General features: G+C 42.5%; 2 protein-coding genes across 5 annotated transcripts in view; one reads left to right on the forward strand and one right to left on the reverse strand.

Annotated features, from left to right (window-relative positions):
• Nucleotides 1-426: 426 nt before the first annotated feature.
• Nucleotides 427-1176, reverse strand: LOC116551867 (glutathione peroxidase 1-like). Its single transcript, XM_032278449.1, has one exon. It carries the CDS (start codon nucleotides 1088-1090, stop codon nucleotides 653-655), a length of 438 nt encoding a protein of 145 aa, XP_032134340.1. The 5' UTR covers nucleotides 1091-1176; the 3' UTR covers nucleotides 427-652.
• A 90-nt stretch (nucleotides 1177-1266) lies between these two features.
• CUNH2orf80 (chromosome unknown C2orf80 homolog) overlaps nucleotides 1267-16283 on the forward strand; it is a 22111-nt gene continuing 7094 nt past the window's right edge. Inside the window, exons 1-6 of one of the 4 annotated variants that reach the window (XM_032278447.1) lie at nucleotides 1267-1388; nucleotides 3966-4096; nucleotides 5960-6041; nucleotides 8167-8249; nucleotides 10192-10279; nucleotides 10797-10868. In XM_032278447.1, the coding sequence (XP_032134338.1) occupies nucleotides 4056-4096; nucleotides 5960-6041; nucleotides 8167-8249; nucleotides 10192-10279; nucleotides 10797-10868 (366 nt within the window). In that variant the 5' untranslated portion in view covers nucleotides 1267-1388; nucleotides 3966-4055. Of the gene's footprint in view, nucleotides 1393-3965; nucleotides 4097-5959; nucleotides 6042-8166; nucleotides 8250-10191; nucleotides 10280-10796; nucleotides 10869-16283 lie in introns of all 4 variants that reach the window. The other 3 variants (XM_032278445.1, XM_032278446.1, XM_032278448.1) reach the window with 3 other exon arrangements.

Here is a 16283-nt window from a genome sequence, read left to right on the forward strand (position 1 = left end):
GTGTTTAAGACAAGGAGGCAGGTGTGTGAGCAGGGATATCACTTATTAGAGAGATGGTGACGGCTTGAACCCAGGTGATGCTTCTTCAGGATTGCCACTGTTTTGTGTTGACATTCACCAAGTAGAATGACCTTCAGGTTTTTGGGGCACTCGAAGTACATAGGAGCCAGAGTTTCACTAGCTTCCCCAGCAATCCTTGCTTAGTCAATTGATTCCTATGTCTGCAGCCAAATACTATAAAAAAAAACTCTAGGGGAGGTAAACTCCTCCCATCCTCTTGGCTTTTCAATGAATCATTTAGATGGGAAACACAAGCCTATTCAGGTAAAAAGACACATGAACTTCAGGCCAGGATCACAGTCCTGTCCCAAATATATGACTTTCTGCCCTCCTTCAAATAATGGGGGTGGGTGTGCAGGAGTGTAATTTTTTTTTTTTTTTTCTGCTAACAACTGGTACTTTGTTAGTGGGGAAACTCGCCTTGGTCTGGCAGACAGACTGGGATGGACAGGACCAGCGCCCATTCTCGAGGGGTTATTTTCTGGAAGATTAGGTGTTTCTCCTTGTAGGTTTAGAGGAAACACCCTCATAAATGAAAATCCCCCAGAGGGCAGCACTGCAACTGCCAGGCAGCCGGGGTAGGAGGGGCGCCCTAGGCACAGCTGGGCCCTTGGGACAGTAGGGCTTCGATGTCAGGCTCGATGTCAATGGTCTGGAAGCGGCGGCTGTACCTGCGCACAGGAACACCATCAGGGCCCACGAGGAACTTCTCAAAGTTCCATACAACATCGTTTCGGCATACCGGAGACCAGGTGATGAGCTTGGGGTCGGTCATGAGCGCAGTGGCATCGTCGCTGGGCGCTGGCAGGGCCTCCCGCAGGAAGGCGAAGAGAGGGTGCGACCCCGCACCGTTCACCTCGCACTTCTCGAAGAACATGAAGTTGGGCTCGAACCCACCACCAGGTCGGACATACTTGAGGGAATTCAAAATCTCTTCGTTCTTGGCGTTCTCCTGATGTCCAAACTGGTTGTACGGGAAGCCGAGCACCACCAGGCCCCGGGGCCCGAGGCGCCGCCGCAGCGCGTTCATCTGGGTGTAGTCCCGGACCGTGGTGCCTCACAGGGACGCCACATTCTCGATAAGCAGCCCCTTGCCCCGCAGGGAACCCAGGCAGCACACGTGGCGCAGCTATTCAAGAAGTTAAGGGAGCGCCCCGAACCAGCCGCGGGAGTGTATTTTTAAAACACATGATTTTAATTCATTCACAGTTTCCTAGCAACCAGGAAAAAGCAAGTTTTCCTGATGTCTGTGAGCACCAGCCTGAGATGCGCAGATGCTCCAGCATGCCTCCAGAAGCGAAGAACAAAAGCACTGGAATCGATCTCCGGTTGGTGAGCGGTTCTCAAAGGGGAATTTGTTAAGGGCAGGCACCTCATAGTACAGCCCCAGAGACCTGTACCACAATTGCAGGGGTGCAGCAGGGAACCTGCATGGAATGTGCAGATATTCTCCAGGGAATGATATTCCTATAGAATTTGGGGGGGCTCTGACCTCTAGGGAATTGTTTCTATGAAACGGCTAAAGCCTGAGACAGCTGACATCTTTCCAGTACCTCTTTTGTGTGTGCTTTCAGCCAGCGGTCTTGTTTTCTTTAAAGCTTTATAGACAGAGAAGAGGGGTAACTCTCAGCATTCAAATCTAGCTGAATTAGAGTCTGTGCTAATGGCCTTCTTTAAAACACGCATAGCTACTAAACGCATATAAATCACTGACTTCTACAGCTGTAGGGAACCTCTCCAATCATTCAATGCTTGTTTTACAGAGGGAGAAATGAAACTAGAGAGGCGAATTAATTTGTTCAAGGTGCACAACTAGTTGGTGACCTCACAGGCTCTTCTGACCTACAGCCTAGTAGTTTGGGAGTGGGACATACTCACATTTTAAAGATTTAAACCTTTGCAAATTATACCACATTGAATGGTGGTGGTGGGGACAGGGGATGGGAAGGATGAGGGATGATCTAAGAGGAAGCTGTTACAACAACTGAGCAATGCAGATATTATAACTTGTAAGTCTGAAACTCAAAGGGCTTACTCAGAATTACAAGACAAGAATGAATTAAAGCACATGCTAAGTGTGTCCACTCCCTGTCAAGGAATTGAGCTAGGTCAAATAGTCTAGCAACAAATGTTTTTCCATATTATTGAATCAGGAGCATTGTAATGCATGCCAGACCTTATATAGTTACAGAATGTTGGGGTAACAAGTGCTCTGGGCAGTGTTAGCAAGGCCCATCATTTTTTGGATAATACCTGAGGCCAGGAAGCATAAGATGCACAGCCACATCAATGAGTGTGGCTTTCCTGGGTCCAGGGCTCGTTCTTCTCTAGGCGATGGCGCCACCTCTATGGCTTGCTGTATCCTCTCCCAGTTAACCCTGCAGGGAGCAATATCATCGTCTTGATATTTATTCAATTTCCTGTGAAATGCTCTTACTTTCTTCCCCACTTTCACCTTATCCACATCTCATCCACTCCCCAAAAACTAAAGCAAATATAGTGGCAGCAAGAATGATCCAAAATAATGAAGTTAGCCTAGGGAAGAATTCATTTAGATTAGTGGCATCCTGTTTGCTCTTTGCTTACTGTTAGTAGAGCTGAATCAAGTGAGGCTTAGTGTTTATATGGTACCATTTTCAAAAAACCATTTCTAAAGTTTGTTTTCCAATCATCTTTAGAGTGATTTAAAAACATACACAATTTAAAAAGTACAAAGGATAGTATAATGAACATCCATGGACTTAGAATTCCAGAGTCAACAACTATTAACATTTTGATAGATTTGTGCATTAGCGTTCCACAGAGAAACTGAACAGACAGGATGTGTGGATACACACACACACACACACACGTACACACACACACACAACATTAGGAGCAGTATAGGCTTAACTCTCTCTCTTGCTCAAATATTTCGATTCTAGAGTTGGCTCACATGATTGTGGAGTCTTGGCCAGTCCAAAATCTGATAGTGGAGGCCGCCTGGCTGGCTGCAGAATCAGGGAAGAGTTGCAATTTGAATCCAAAGGCTGCCTACTGGCAAATTCCTTCTTGCATGGGGGAGATCAGTCTTTTGTACTATCACAGTTTTTGGTTGATTGGACAAGGCTCACTCAGATGGAGGGCAATCTGCTTTCAAAGTCCACTGATTTAAATCATAATCTCATCAAAAAACACCTTCTACAGAAACATCCAGGACAATGTTTGAACAACTATTTGGGCATAGTGGCAGAGCCAGAAAATAAATTTAAAAAATAAATAAAACATCACAGATAGAGTTGATATCCTGCTTATACCTCTCCCTGAGTACCCCATTCAACAGGGGTGATTTTTGATAGCCTCCTTTTTGGTGACTTCAGACCCCTTGTGACCCCATCACCTGATCTTCAATTTCTGATTCAATGTCAGGGTGGGAATTGAAGACATATTTGCCATAACCACATGTTCTTTCAAGGACCTTCTGGTCATCGGAGGTTATAGATGGATTCTATGGAAAACTCGATTATGAGCCACTGAGCCAGGGTGAACTCATTGGGAGTTGAATGGTCACAGAAAAACCCAAATGCATTCAGATCTAGATGAATCACATCCATCTAGCTTGGATGGTTATGCCCGAATAGACTCATCAGCTATTACATGGACCATTTTGGTTTTACTTGCTAGATTATTGCCAGGAAGTGTAAATTAAGTAAATAAGTGTTGGAAAATTTGAAAGGAACAAAAGGCGCCAAATAAACACAAAATACAGTGCATGAGCCTCCAAGCAGCTCTCTGACTCTAAATCTGCTGAATAAGAGGCCTGAATGAGGTGTTCCCTCAGATCCCTTCCAGAGCCTAGGACTCCATGACTGGTATTTGGAGTGATAGCATCCCTAACTCAAATTCTCTCTGATTTGCTGCTGTAGCCTCTAGGCTCAGAGAAGCTGGGTCTTCCCACAGGATATCAAGTGAAGTGTTAGCTGCGGATACCTGCTCAGCTGGCTAAGCCTTTAACCATGGAAAGAAGGCTCATAAAGAAGGAGATGAAAAAGCTCTTGTAAGTATGATTGAGAATAACTTTCATTTATGACACTTGGCATTCGGTGGGTTTCACGTCATAGATGGCTTAGGTATTGGCAGCAGGTAAAAATCTAAGGAAAGATCTATTTCTGCAAGGTAGGAGAAAGCCAGAGGATGATATGGCCTCTCTTGGTCTCCTGCCAGGGAGGCCTCACATGTAGTGCACGCCAGGATGCTGAAACTCTTGGGAGGATGTTTCTGCCGGCAGCCTGCACATCCGAGGCATCCCCATTCTAGAGCCCAAGAGCTGAGCCTGTGTCCCAGTCAGCCTGTGTAGGCAGGATGCTGTTGAAAGGGGCTGGCCCTGCTGGTAAAAGGTATAGGAGAGATTCCTGAAAGGGCCCAGCGTCTAAATTGCAGCTTCTGCTCTGCCTCTTTTATTGTCAGCCTTATTGACTAAGAAATTCATCTCCTTTTTCTTGACATCTGAACATTCCTTTGAAAGAGATGTTTTCCTCCCATGGTAGTTTTTCTTTGACATGCACTTAACAAATGTTGGTGAAAGATCACAAACCATATAAAAAGAAAAAAATCACAGACCATATAAAATTTGTCTCATATGTGTTATAGACACAACAGTAATACCCTTTTCATCAAAGGCCTTATCACAGTCCCCATCAAATATCTTTTCTCGGCCTACTAAGACCATTTTATTTTAATAAGTTCTTAAGAAATGCTGGAAGAAACATATATGTGTATACACTTATATGTAAATTCATATATAGTACCCATGTACACATATATGTGTATGCACATATATGTGAATTCATATTCATCTCTTGCTTTTAAGCAGAGATTATATTGGCATCAGACTTGGGGAAAATGAATTTGACCCAAAAGGAAGAAGGCAACTTTCCTTTCTAGATAATATGGTAAAAAAAAAGTATGCTGATGCAAGTCATATTTGTATTATATGTTAGAGGCCAATAGAATAGTAAAGAACAAACCATGATCAGGAATGTCAACTCTTCTACACATCTCACCCAAAGAATTGGAATGTCAAAAGTGATAGAATACAATGTTATATCCAAAGAATACATTTAGGCTACTTCAAAGTATCCCAAAATTTCACAGCAAAATTGTAAGAATTTTTATCAATCTAGTTAAGCTTAATGACTCAGAAGAAAAGCTTTTAGAAGCCAGAAACAGACTTATTCTCCACTTTATGTAAAACTGAGCTGTGCCAAAATCAACCTGGGAGATGCCATAGTCCTTTTCCTGTGCCATTTCCTCTCTCTGACATTCCTAGGGTAGCACCTCTTTCTCTTCTCCCCTCATGGTGCTCATTTTACCTTCTTTTATTGAAAGTCACTGTTAGGAAAGTATCTGCTAAGGATAAACTAAAGTGGAATCGCTAATAAGTTTTTATGCATTCCTCCTCCTAAGGATATTTGCATTCTAAAGAGAAAATGCCTTATGACAAAAGAATACTTATCTATAGAATTTTACATATATGGAATTGATCAACTTTGGACATGCTGCTTGAATTTAACATGGGAAGCAAATGATTATTTTAAACAGCGTGTCTCAATCCTTTCGGTCTTGTGAAACCATTTCTGTGTGGGGGTATTTGGCATATTCTTTGCTTTCCTGTAAATTCTGTTCCAGTTGAGTTTAATATTTAGATAAATGTGATTTCAGTTAATTATGGTTATACATTTTAAACTGCAGCATTGTTGAATTATCATGTAAACCCAAACTGAGTATTAACTCAGCTACCAGAGCATCAGCAACTTCTCTCGTATTTTGGTGGGAGAGGGAGGGATGGGGAAAAAAGCCTCTTTCTGCAGACAGAGCCCATGTCACTCCAATGGTTCAATGCTGCTCTCTTGCTTTTAAGGGGAGATTATATTGGCATCAGACTTCGGGAAAATGAATTTGACCCAAAAGGAAGAAGGCAACTCACCTTTCTAGATGATATGGTAAAGAAAGGCATGCTGATGCGAGTCATATTTGTGTTATATGTGTATTAAAGAGAGAGAAAAAGGGTCTAATTTATACAATAAACAAAGCTAATTTTGACACCCATCCCCCAAATGTCCCCTTCCTCATCTTCTCCTCACCCTAAGATTGTTCATATGGTCATTTCAACCCACTATCCAGAAAGCAAAAAGAGAATGAGAAAATAAAAATCATGAGAGTTATTTGCTATTTAGAAGATTTAAAAGCAAAATTAATGCAAGGTAAAATATTATATCCATGGAGTTAAAATTTTGACAAAATTAGCGATCATGTAGTTCTCAAAATAATTTCTTTGACCACTTGCATTAGTGGGGGAAAACCAAATAAATTAAGTAACACTAAAAATCCTTGATGTTATTTATTTTGAAACCCAGACTCAGGATCTGAAAGTTCACATCACAGAAATTAAGGAAGAAACCATATAAAGATCGAATTCAAAAGAAATTAGAAAACCCTCAGTTTCTTCACTGCCCATTTACTATCCCTGCACTAATAAAAAAAGACTCTCTCCTTCCACCCCCCTCTCCTCTCCTTCTCTGACTAAAGTAGAGCGAGGCTCACTGACCTTCAAACTACCCTGGAGCTCAGGAAACAGTTAAGCCTTATTCTCTCTGTACACATATTAAACAGAGAATTTAAGTAGATTAGAGCAGTGCTTCTCAAACTTTAATGAGATCGTATTACAAGGCTGTTTTGATTCAGGAGGTGAAGAGGGGGCAGGAACTTGCATTTCAAATCCAAAAACAAGTGATGCCAAGGCATCAAACTTTGGATCAAGTTGCAACAATTGGTCATGGTCCAATTCTTCCTGTTTATTTATTCATTTAGGTTCACTGCTCAGTTTGGTTCAGTCCCTGGAAGAAATAACTTCACTGTTTAGGAAATGTTAAAACTTTAGAACTCCCTACCATAATTAAAACAAAACCAGTCTTCTCTTTCCTGTGTTTGGAGACTGAAAGGAGAGAAGGAATATTTTGATAGACAAATGGTAAATATGCTTATGGAACAAGAACTCTAGGAAAAGGTAGTTACTATGATAAAAATGAGCATGGCATTGGTTCTCAGCTTTTTACTATATGTAAATGTGAGACTCTCAGCAAGTCACTTACTCGGGACTACCCCCCTACTGCCCCATCCTTGCCTCATGGTAATTCCTCTACCTGTGATGTCCTTCCACATCTGTAGACATTCTCATCCCACAAGCCCTAGCTCCAATGAAGCTTCCCTCTCTGAGGCTTCCTGGGATTCTAGCTATCTCCCAAGGTAGATATAAAACGGCCCATCCCTCCAAATTCCCACCACACTGCCCCTGTACTCCTGGAAGCACATTTCTGACATTCTACTCACAGAATCAGAAATTGTTCCCTGCGGCCCTCTTCCCCCAACCTTACCCCTTTCTATTTTAAAATTTAGGGAGCACTTTGGGAGGCTGAGGCAGGTGGATCATGAGGTCAAGAGATCGAGACCATCCTTTGTCAACATGGTGAAACCCCATTTCTACTAAAAATACAAAAATTAGCTGGGCATGATGGTGCACGCCTGTAGTCCCAGCTACATGGGAAGCTGAGGCAGGAGAATTGCTTGAACCCAGGAGGCAGAGGTTGTGGTGAGCCAAGATCGTGCCATTGCACTCCAACCTGGGTAACAAGAGCGAAACTCCATCTCAAAAAAAAAAAAAAAAATTCAGGGAAACCGAGGCTCAGAGAGCATCAATTACTCACTTAAGGATATTCCGTGAGTTTTTGGCAATACCTAGATTTGAGCCAAGATTTCCTGATTCCCAGTTTAGTATTCTTTTCACTCATCTCTCCTTTCTTTTCCAAACCACAGAAACCAGAATAACTGCTCTAGTGGGAGATAAATGTAATATCTGAAGATCCCAAAATACTTCTGGCTGATTCACCCCTGTGAAGTCTGAGAAAAAAAAAAATTCTGGCTGAGCATCAGGTTATTAGAGCTAACGATCCTTCCCATTTGGACATGACAGACTAGAATAGGCTTAGCAGTGCCATCGTCACTGGGTCCAGGGAGTACTTCGGCCAATGTCTAAGCCTGTTTCTTTGCTCTCTGTGCGTCTGCTCCCAGGCACACTATGACTTGGCCATCAACGTTGCTTTGCAATGGCTGGATCCCTCAGAAGACTTAGCTTGGCTGGAGTGGGAGGAAGTGTAAGTTGAAATAGGTTTGTTGCTTTCCTCTTTAATTTATGGCTATGATTAATAAAAGAAGAAGTTCTAGCCCTAACATCTTCCATCATGAAGCACTCTGATTTGAAAATACTACAGGGTGTATCCCTCTTCAACAAGACACCCGAGGAACCTCCACAGTTGCCAACTTGAAGAAGTTATATGTTTCCATGTTTTGCATCTCTGCTAATTGACTTACGTGAGATGAAAGACTTTCTTGCACAGAATGTTGTGTCTTAAGGGGCTGGGCATGGTGGCTCCCACCTGTAATCCCAGCACTCTGGGAGGCCAAGGCAGACTGATTACTTGAGGCCAAGAGTTCAAGACCAGCCTGGCCAATATGGTGAAACCTCATCTTTATTAAAAAATAACAAAAATTCACCCAGGGTGGTGGCGCACACCTGTAGTCCTAGCAGTCAGGAGGCTGAGGCAGGAGAGGAGAATCACTTGAACCCAGGAGGCGAAGGTTGCAGTTAGCCAGCAATGTGTCACTGCACTCCAGCCTGGGCAACAGAGTGAGGCTCCATCTCAAAAATAAAGAATGCTCTGTCCTCAAACATGACTGCTTTACTTGTTTGTTTTTTTGGAGACGAAATCACCATGTCACCGAGGCTGGAGTGTTGTGATGCGATCTGGGCTCACTGCAACTGGGTTCAATCAGTTCTTCTGCCTCAGCCTCCTGAGTAGCTGGGATTATAGGCATGTGCCACCACACCCAGCTAGTTTTTGTATTTTTAGTAGAGACGGCGTTTCACCATGTTGGCCAGGCTGGTCTCAAACTCCTGACCTCAAGTGCTCCGCCTGCCTCGGCCTCCCAGAGTGCTGGGATTACAGGTGTGAGCCACCATACCCAACCAAAACAGTCAGTTCTATGGGTAAAAGTTGTGATCTCTTCCTAAAGACTACCAAACACAAATTCTTCCGCATTTAGGCAGGTAGGTACCCGAGCTGAGCTGTTCAAAGCACAGAATAATTTTCTTTCTGGGATTACCAGCATTTTCTCTCATGTGTAGGGAGTGTTCGGGCAGACTCACTCAACTGGTAACAACACAGAATCAATGAGGACAGGATCAAATGGCTCATTATGGAGGCCTGTTATTTTTTTCTACCCAGTGGCTGTGGACTACACACCTGATCCTGGAGAGGTGTAACAGTTAGGGTTTAGCTGTAATGAGAGAAAATCCAATTTGAACAGCCTTAAGCAAAAAAGAAAGAAAGAACGAAAGAAAATATTGGGGGGTAGATTTTATTACCCTTGTATCTGAAAAGTCCTTGGGTAGGACTGTGTTAGGTTTAATTCAAGACTCAAACAACGTCATCAGGATCTACCTCTTGACTCTATTTCCTCAGGGTGGACACCATTCCTAGTTTCAGCCTATTTCACTCTCCAGGGAAGGGTGAATGTATACATATTTTTAGTCACATAATTGTGTTTTGTGTCTCTGTGGCCGTTACCTGACTTGTCTAGAGGGAGACAGTGGCGGGGCAGGGGAGGTGGAATACACTCACAGCTTAGTCCACAGTGTGTTTTTCATCTTTGGACTTTAGGGGTGTTGTCAGCTTCTCTAGAAGCATATAGGCTTACAGTGGGGTTAGGTTGGTCCCACAAAGCAAATTGCCACATGAAGGGGAAAGGATAATGACTGGCAAAACCATAAACAGCCCCCACAGTGGCCAGTCTGCCAATCTTTGATTGCTGTGAAAGTGTGGATAGGTGAGGCCAAGTTCATCACCATTATTGAAAGATTAAAAATTCAAAGTGTGGATTTCACCAATGGAGGAACAATCACATCAGTATTATTCATATAAATAAGCGGACAGCACACAGCCATTGCAGATTACTTACCAATTGTCATCACAACCTTAGCAGGCACCAAAAAGAATAAGAATAAATCCCCCACTTGTATTTCCTATTTCCCATTAGGAAAATACCATTCCATGGCAGATCCATATATCCAAATCGCAGAGAACGAGAAGCTATGATTTTATCGTCTTATGCTGGAATCTTAATGGTAAGGAAAAGAATACTATTTCACTTTATGAATATTTCATATCTACTCTGAGCATTTTTATAGTAATGAATATTTATTTTCAACCAGTGTTTCTAAATGTTTAGGATTTACTAATAGCAAATGTTTCATTTTTTAATGTAATAAAAAGACTTTGATTTTTACACTGTATGTGAAAACATTTATTTTAGAGGCAAAGAAAAAAGATATGCTGTTCATTGTGGACTTGCAATATATGGCCTTTTTTTGTGTGTTCAGGAACATTTCTATACCTAATTCCCTTTTTTCCATGAAAAGATTAAAAAAAAAAAAAGAAGAAGAAGAAAGAAAAGAATGAGAAACATAACTAATCGGTATCTGGGAAACTGATTCACCCATTGATCAGAAGTGATTTGCTGTATTTAGTACTCATGATACCCAAGCACAATTTTAGACATACTGGAGCTATACTAGCTTTGTTTTGTAGTAAAAGAAAGCCATGGTATGATCACACTTTGTTACTGCTGTTTTTGTTTAACAGAACAGTATCCCAATTGAAGAAATCTTTAAAATTTATGGGGCTGATTCTTCTGCCAATTCTGGTACCATCAAGGTAAGGGTGACCTGAGATTGTCAATATAAAGGATTTTTAGAGAGAATTATTTAATGTAAAAATGTATAACGTCATATTTTCAGACATCAATTATGAAATAACAGTTTTATATCAAAAGGTACAAAACCAGACATAACCATTTCTTACTTAAATAACATGTTTGTAAAATGCCTTTCATATGTAAAAGACCATGTGGTAATAACAAATGTATCTGTGTAAGGCTGAGAAGGGGAAGCAAAGAGAATACCAGGCTTGAGGGCCAAATTTTACTCCGTTGTGGTTTTGGGTTTTTTTTTTGAGACAGAGTCTCGCTCTGTCACCCAGGCTGGAGTGCAGTGGCACGATCTCAGCTCACCGCACCTCTGCCTCCTGGCTTCAAGCAATTCTAGTGCCTCAGCCTCCCAAGTAGCTGGGACTACAGGCGTGCACCACCAAACCCAGCTAATTTTTGTATTTTTTGGTAGAGACAGGGTTTTGCCACATTGGCCAAGCTAGTCTCAAACTCTTGGCCTCAAGTGATCCGCTTGCCTTGGCCTCCTAAATTACTAGGACGACAGGTGTAAGCCACCACACCAGACCTCTGCTCTGTTTCTAATTAATGTAATTTCTTACTTACACTTTTTGTAATGTAGATCTGATATGTTCACACTCTTCTCTTCTATGATGTACTGTGTCTCCTAGAACTAGGACGAGATCCACAAGGCTCATTCTCATGACAAATTCCCTATTTTATTGTTGACACATCTTCTTTTCCCACAACACGACTTTTTAAAAAGACTGGTCCACTACTGATCTCAAATTCCTGGACTCCAGTAATCCTTGAAATCCTGGTGTTAGCCTCCTAAGTAACTGGACTACAGGTGTGAGCTCCACTCCCAACTCCTCCTATGAAACGACTTTGAAATCACTAATAGTAGAAGCAGCAATGACCTGGGAGTTCAGAGAACTGGGTTTGAGTTCTGACTCCACTGCTATGAAGCCCTAGATGTGTCCACTGCCCGCTTTGGGCCTCCATATGACTGATCTTAAAAAAAAAAAAAAAGGTGTTCTGGATAATTTTTAAGACCACTTTCATTTTTGCCATTTGTAAATGTATGACCATTAAGCAAACATTTAAATATGAACTACTATTTAGAGGTGAACTACTGATGCCTTCACCTTTGGATACCTCTAGAAGAGGGAAAAGGAAAGGGAAGGTGGGGTGGCGGGGGGCATGCAGTGGGAGGAGGGAAGGGGGAACCAACGTCCTCATGCCCAGGTCTTCTACTCACGCTGTGGCCTTCCCTGCCCCCACCTGGATTCAGAAGGGAGGGCAGGGCAGGGGCAGCGCTGTGACCACGGGAATGCCTGACTCCCTTGCTCCTTTACTGCAGATCACAGTGCAAGCAGTGGGGTCATGTAGAGGTCAAGAGCTTACCAGGTCCACCTTAGGAGTCAAGTGTTTACATTGAAACCAACCTTCCTATTACCTTAACCCATATGTTACCTGGCTATAGTCCTGAGACTCAAATGCCCTTGATCACTGTGAAAATCAGAACTTTCTCTTTGATCCCTCCAGGTTCAACTCACTTCATTCATTCATTCACTCATCCATTCATTCATTCAGTCCTCTGTTCATTCAGTATAATTGTAGGTGCAGAGGATGCAGTAGTGAGCAAGTCAGACAAGATTACTTTCTAAAGACTTTTTTTGTAGACCGGGTACAGTGGTTCACGCCTGTAATCCCAACACTTTGGGAGGCAGAGGCAGGTGGATCACCTGAGGTCAAGAGCTTGAGACCAGCCTGGAAAACATGGTGAAACTCCATCTCTACTAAAAACACAAAAAATTAGCCAGGCATGATGGCAGTTGCCTGTAATCCCAACTACTGGGGAGGCTGAGGCAGGAGAATCACTTGAACGCAGAGGGCGGAGGTTACAGTGAGCCCAGATTGTGCCATTGCACTCCAGACTGAGCAACAGAGCTAAACTCCATCTCAAAAAACAAACAAACAAACAAACATAAAGGTGCTAGAAGGGGAAGACAGGCCATGTAGAGGTGGACCAACCAATCTCTACCTATTCATCTGATCACTCGTTTATTCATTGAAGAGCCTTTGTTCAGCACCTTCATTGAACATCATAGATGCTGACTTCTCTTTTTGGTTTTGGTTTTTTTTTGAGACAGAGTCTCCCTCTTGTTGCCCAGGCTGGAGTACAATGGTGTGATCTTGGCTCACTACAATCTACACCTCCTGGGTTCAAGCAATTCTCCTGCCTCAGCCTCCCAAATAGCTGGATTGCAGGCATGTGCTACCACACCCAGCTAATTTTGTATATTTAGTAGAGATGGGGTTTCATCATGTTGGTCAGGCTGTTCTCGAACCCCTGATCTCAGGTGATCCACCCGCCTCAGCCACCCAGAGTGCTGGGATTACAGGTGTCAGGCACCGCGCCTGGCCGCTTGTATTTGTTTATTGCTATGTAATGTGAACAATGGCTCATTTTTATATATATGCACATAATATTATATATATATACATAACATTACATATATGTGTGTGTGTATGTGTATATATATATATATATGTGTGTGTGTGTGTGTGTGTGTATATATATATATATATATATATATATATGAAACCAAGAGGCAGGCTGTGTGATGTTAAGCACTAGGATTCCAAAGCCAGGCTTCCTAGGTTTGAAACCCAGCTCCACCATTTATAAGCAGAATAATCCTGGGCAAATGTTCTAACCTCTGTAATTCTCAATTGCATTTGTAAAAACAGGGATGAGAAAACGGGGGTTGTTGTGGGATGAAGCAAGTTAGAATCAGTGAAGCCCTTTGTGTCTGGCACATGGTAACCTCCAAATAACAGCTTTAAAGTTCTGGTACTCAGGGGTTGAGTATCTGATTTATTCTGTGTTCCTCTAAATCAGCATTTCTCATTTTGGGCCAGATAATCTTTTGTTATGTGTATAGGGGGTGGAGGTCTGGAGCTGTCCTGTGCATTTTGGGATGTTTCACAGCATCCTTGGCCTCTACCCATTAGACGCAAGTAGCTTCTCTCCCATTGTGACAATTAAAAATGTAGCCAGGTGTGGTGGCTCACGCCTGTAATCCCAACACTTTGGGAGGCTGAGGCAGGAGGATCGCTTGAGGTCAGGAGTTTGAGACCAGCCTGCCCAACATGATGAAACCCCATCTCTACTAAAAATACAAAAACTAGCTAAGCGTGGTGGTGAGCACCTGTAATCCCAGCTATTCGGGAGGCGGAGGCAGGAGAATTGCTTGAACCCTGGAGGCGGAGGTTGCAGGGAGTGGAGATGGTGCCGCTGCCCTCCAGCCTGGGCGACAGAGCAGGACTCTGTCTCAAAAAAAAAAAAAAATGCCCTAGACTTTGCCAAATATCGCCAAGGGGGCAAAATCACATGAGATAGAGAACTACTGCTCTAAATATTCAAAAATTAAATAGCTAATCAAGCATCCACATGTATTATTAATACAATGTACACTCTGCCTCTTTTGGAAAACCAGTGATCACAGAGGGCGTAATTTGAGTTGCCAACACCAGAAACTAAGAGCCTGCGGATCTACCCGTGAGGTTCACAAGCTCCTCCCACCTCCAGAACACCAGCTCAGACTGTACTCTTGTAATTACACATCAGCCGCACGCAGGGACTTTTGCCACATATTGAACAAGGAATTAGCAGGACCTCTCCATGGAAATATACCATTTCAAAGACTGAATTGTAAGCCTATTTTAAAAGAGTCTTTTTGGGATTTAACGTAATTTCAAAAAAATGGTTTTAACTAGAAAGAGGAGTTTTTTAAAAAAGATATTGCTAAAGATTCTTCTTTAATTGCTGCATATATCTGAATGACCTTTGATTCCTTCCGATGAAATGTCTCCTAAGCAACAGCTAAAATCCTTCCCAGGCAAAAGCTTAAAACCCTGTTGAATGCTAATCAGATTTTGTAGAATTTCCTGCAACTGGAATTGGCCGCATGACACAACATGGGTACTGTGCTAGGCTTGATGGCTGTCTCCAGGACTATGTGCTGCCACCTGATGGTAGAAAGGCGTCATAGGCGCGGGGTTGCTCACCAACTCTGCTGGCTGAGAGGGAGTTGGTTTTTGCTAGCTTTTTTCTGCTGAGGATTCTGGACTCACAGAAAAAAATTCAACTAAGGGCCTTATACAAGTGATGGTTATTGACAACTAGCCCGGATAAATATAAAATGTCTTACTCTTTTTTTTTTTGAATCCAGGCTGGAGTGCAGTGGTGTGATCTTAGCTCTCTGCAACCTCTGAGCCCCGGGTTCAAGGGATTCTCCTGCCTCAGCCTTCCAAGTAGCTGGAATTACAGGTGCACACCACTGTGCGTGGCGAATTTTTTGTATGTTTAGTAGAGACGAGGTTTTGCAATGTTGGCCAGGCTGGTCTTAAACTCCTGACCTCAAATGATCCAACTGCCTCGGCCTCCCAAAGTGCTGGGATTACAGGGTGAGCCACTGTGCCAGACCGTGTCTTACTCAATTTTAAACTGAAGAAAAGAGAACATAAATCATCCTTCAACAAATCAAACAAAAATAAAAATACTCTCCAGCTCCATTTGATGGAGAAAGAGGGAGACAGAGAGAGTGGAAATGAGCACATAAGAGAGAGGGAAGAGACACAGGCAGGTGCGCAGACAGCACTAGAACCTCTGCTTGCTTGCTTTTCTTTTTTTCTTTCTTTTCTTTTTTGGAAACGGAGTTTTGCTCTTGTTGCCCAGGCTGGAGTGTAATGACACAATCTTAGCTCACCGCAATCTCTGTCTTCCAGGTTCAAGCGATTCTCCTGCCAACCTCCCAAGTAGCTGGGATTACAGGCATGCACCACCATGTCCAGCTAACTTTGTATTTTTAGTAGAGACGGGGTTTCTCTATGTTGGTCAGGCTGGTCTTGAACTCCCAACCTCAGGTGATCCACCCACCTCGGCCTCCTAAAGTGCTGGGATTACAGCACTTTAATGCTGTATGATTTCACTTTAATTATAAGGAACTGGCCTGGCACAGTACCTGTAACCCCAGCACTTTAAGAGGCTGAAGCAGGAGAATCACTTGAGCCCAGGAGTTCAAGACCAGCCTAGGCAACATGGCAAAACCTATCTCTACCAAAAAATACAAAAATTAGCCAAACTCTACATATATTTTTCCTTTTCAGGCACTTGAGTTTTGTTTTGTTTTGTTTTTTTCTTATAAATAGGATATTAGCAAATCTGTTATTTAATGGCTTCCTTTTTTCATTCAACATTATATTTCAGAAACTTATTCATATTGCTACACATAGCTATAGTTTCTTTTCATTACATACAGTATTCCACTCTATGAATATATTACAGTGTTGTCATATATTTTTCCTTTTCAGGCACTTGAGTTTTTTGTTTTTTG

This window comes from Sapajus apella, unplaced genomic scaffold (genome assembly GCF_009761245.1).
Source record: "Sapajus apella isolate SASKATOON/1434 unplaced genomic scaffold, GSC_monkey_1.0 scaffold10, whole genome shotgun sequence".
In the NCBI taxonomy this organism is placed as follows: Eukaryota; Metazoa; Chordata; class Mammalia; order Primates; family Cebidae; genus Sapajus; species Sapajus apella.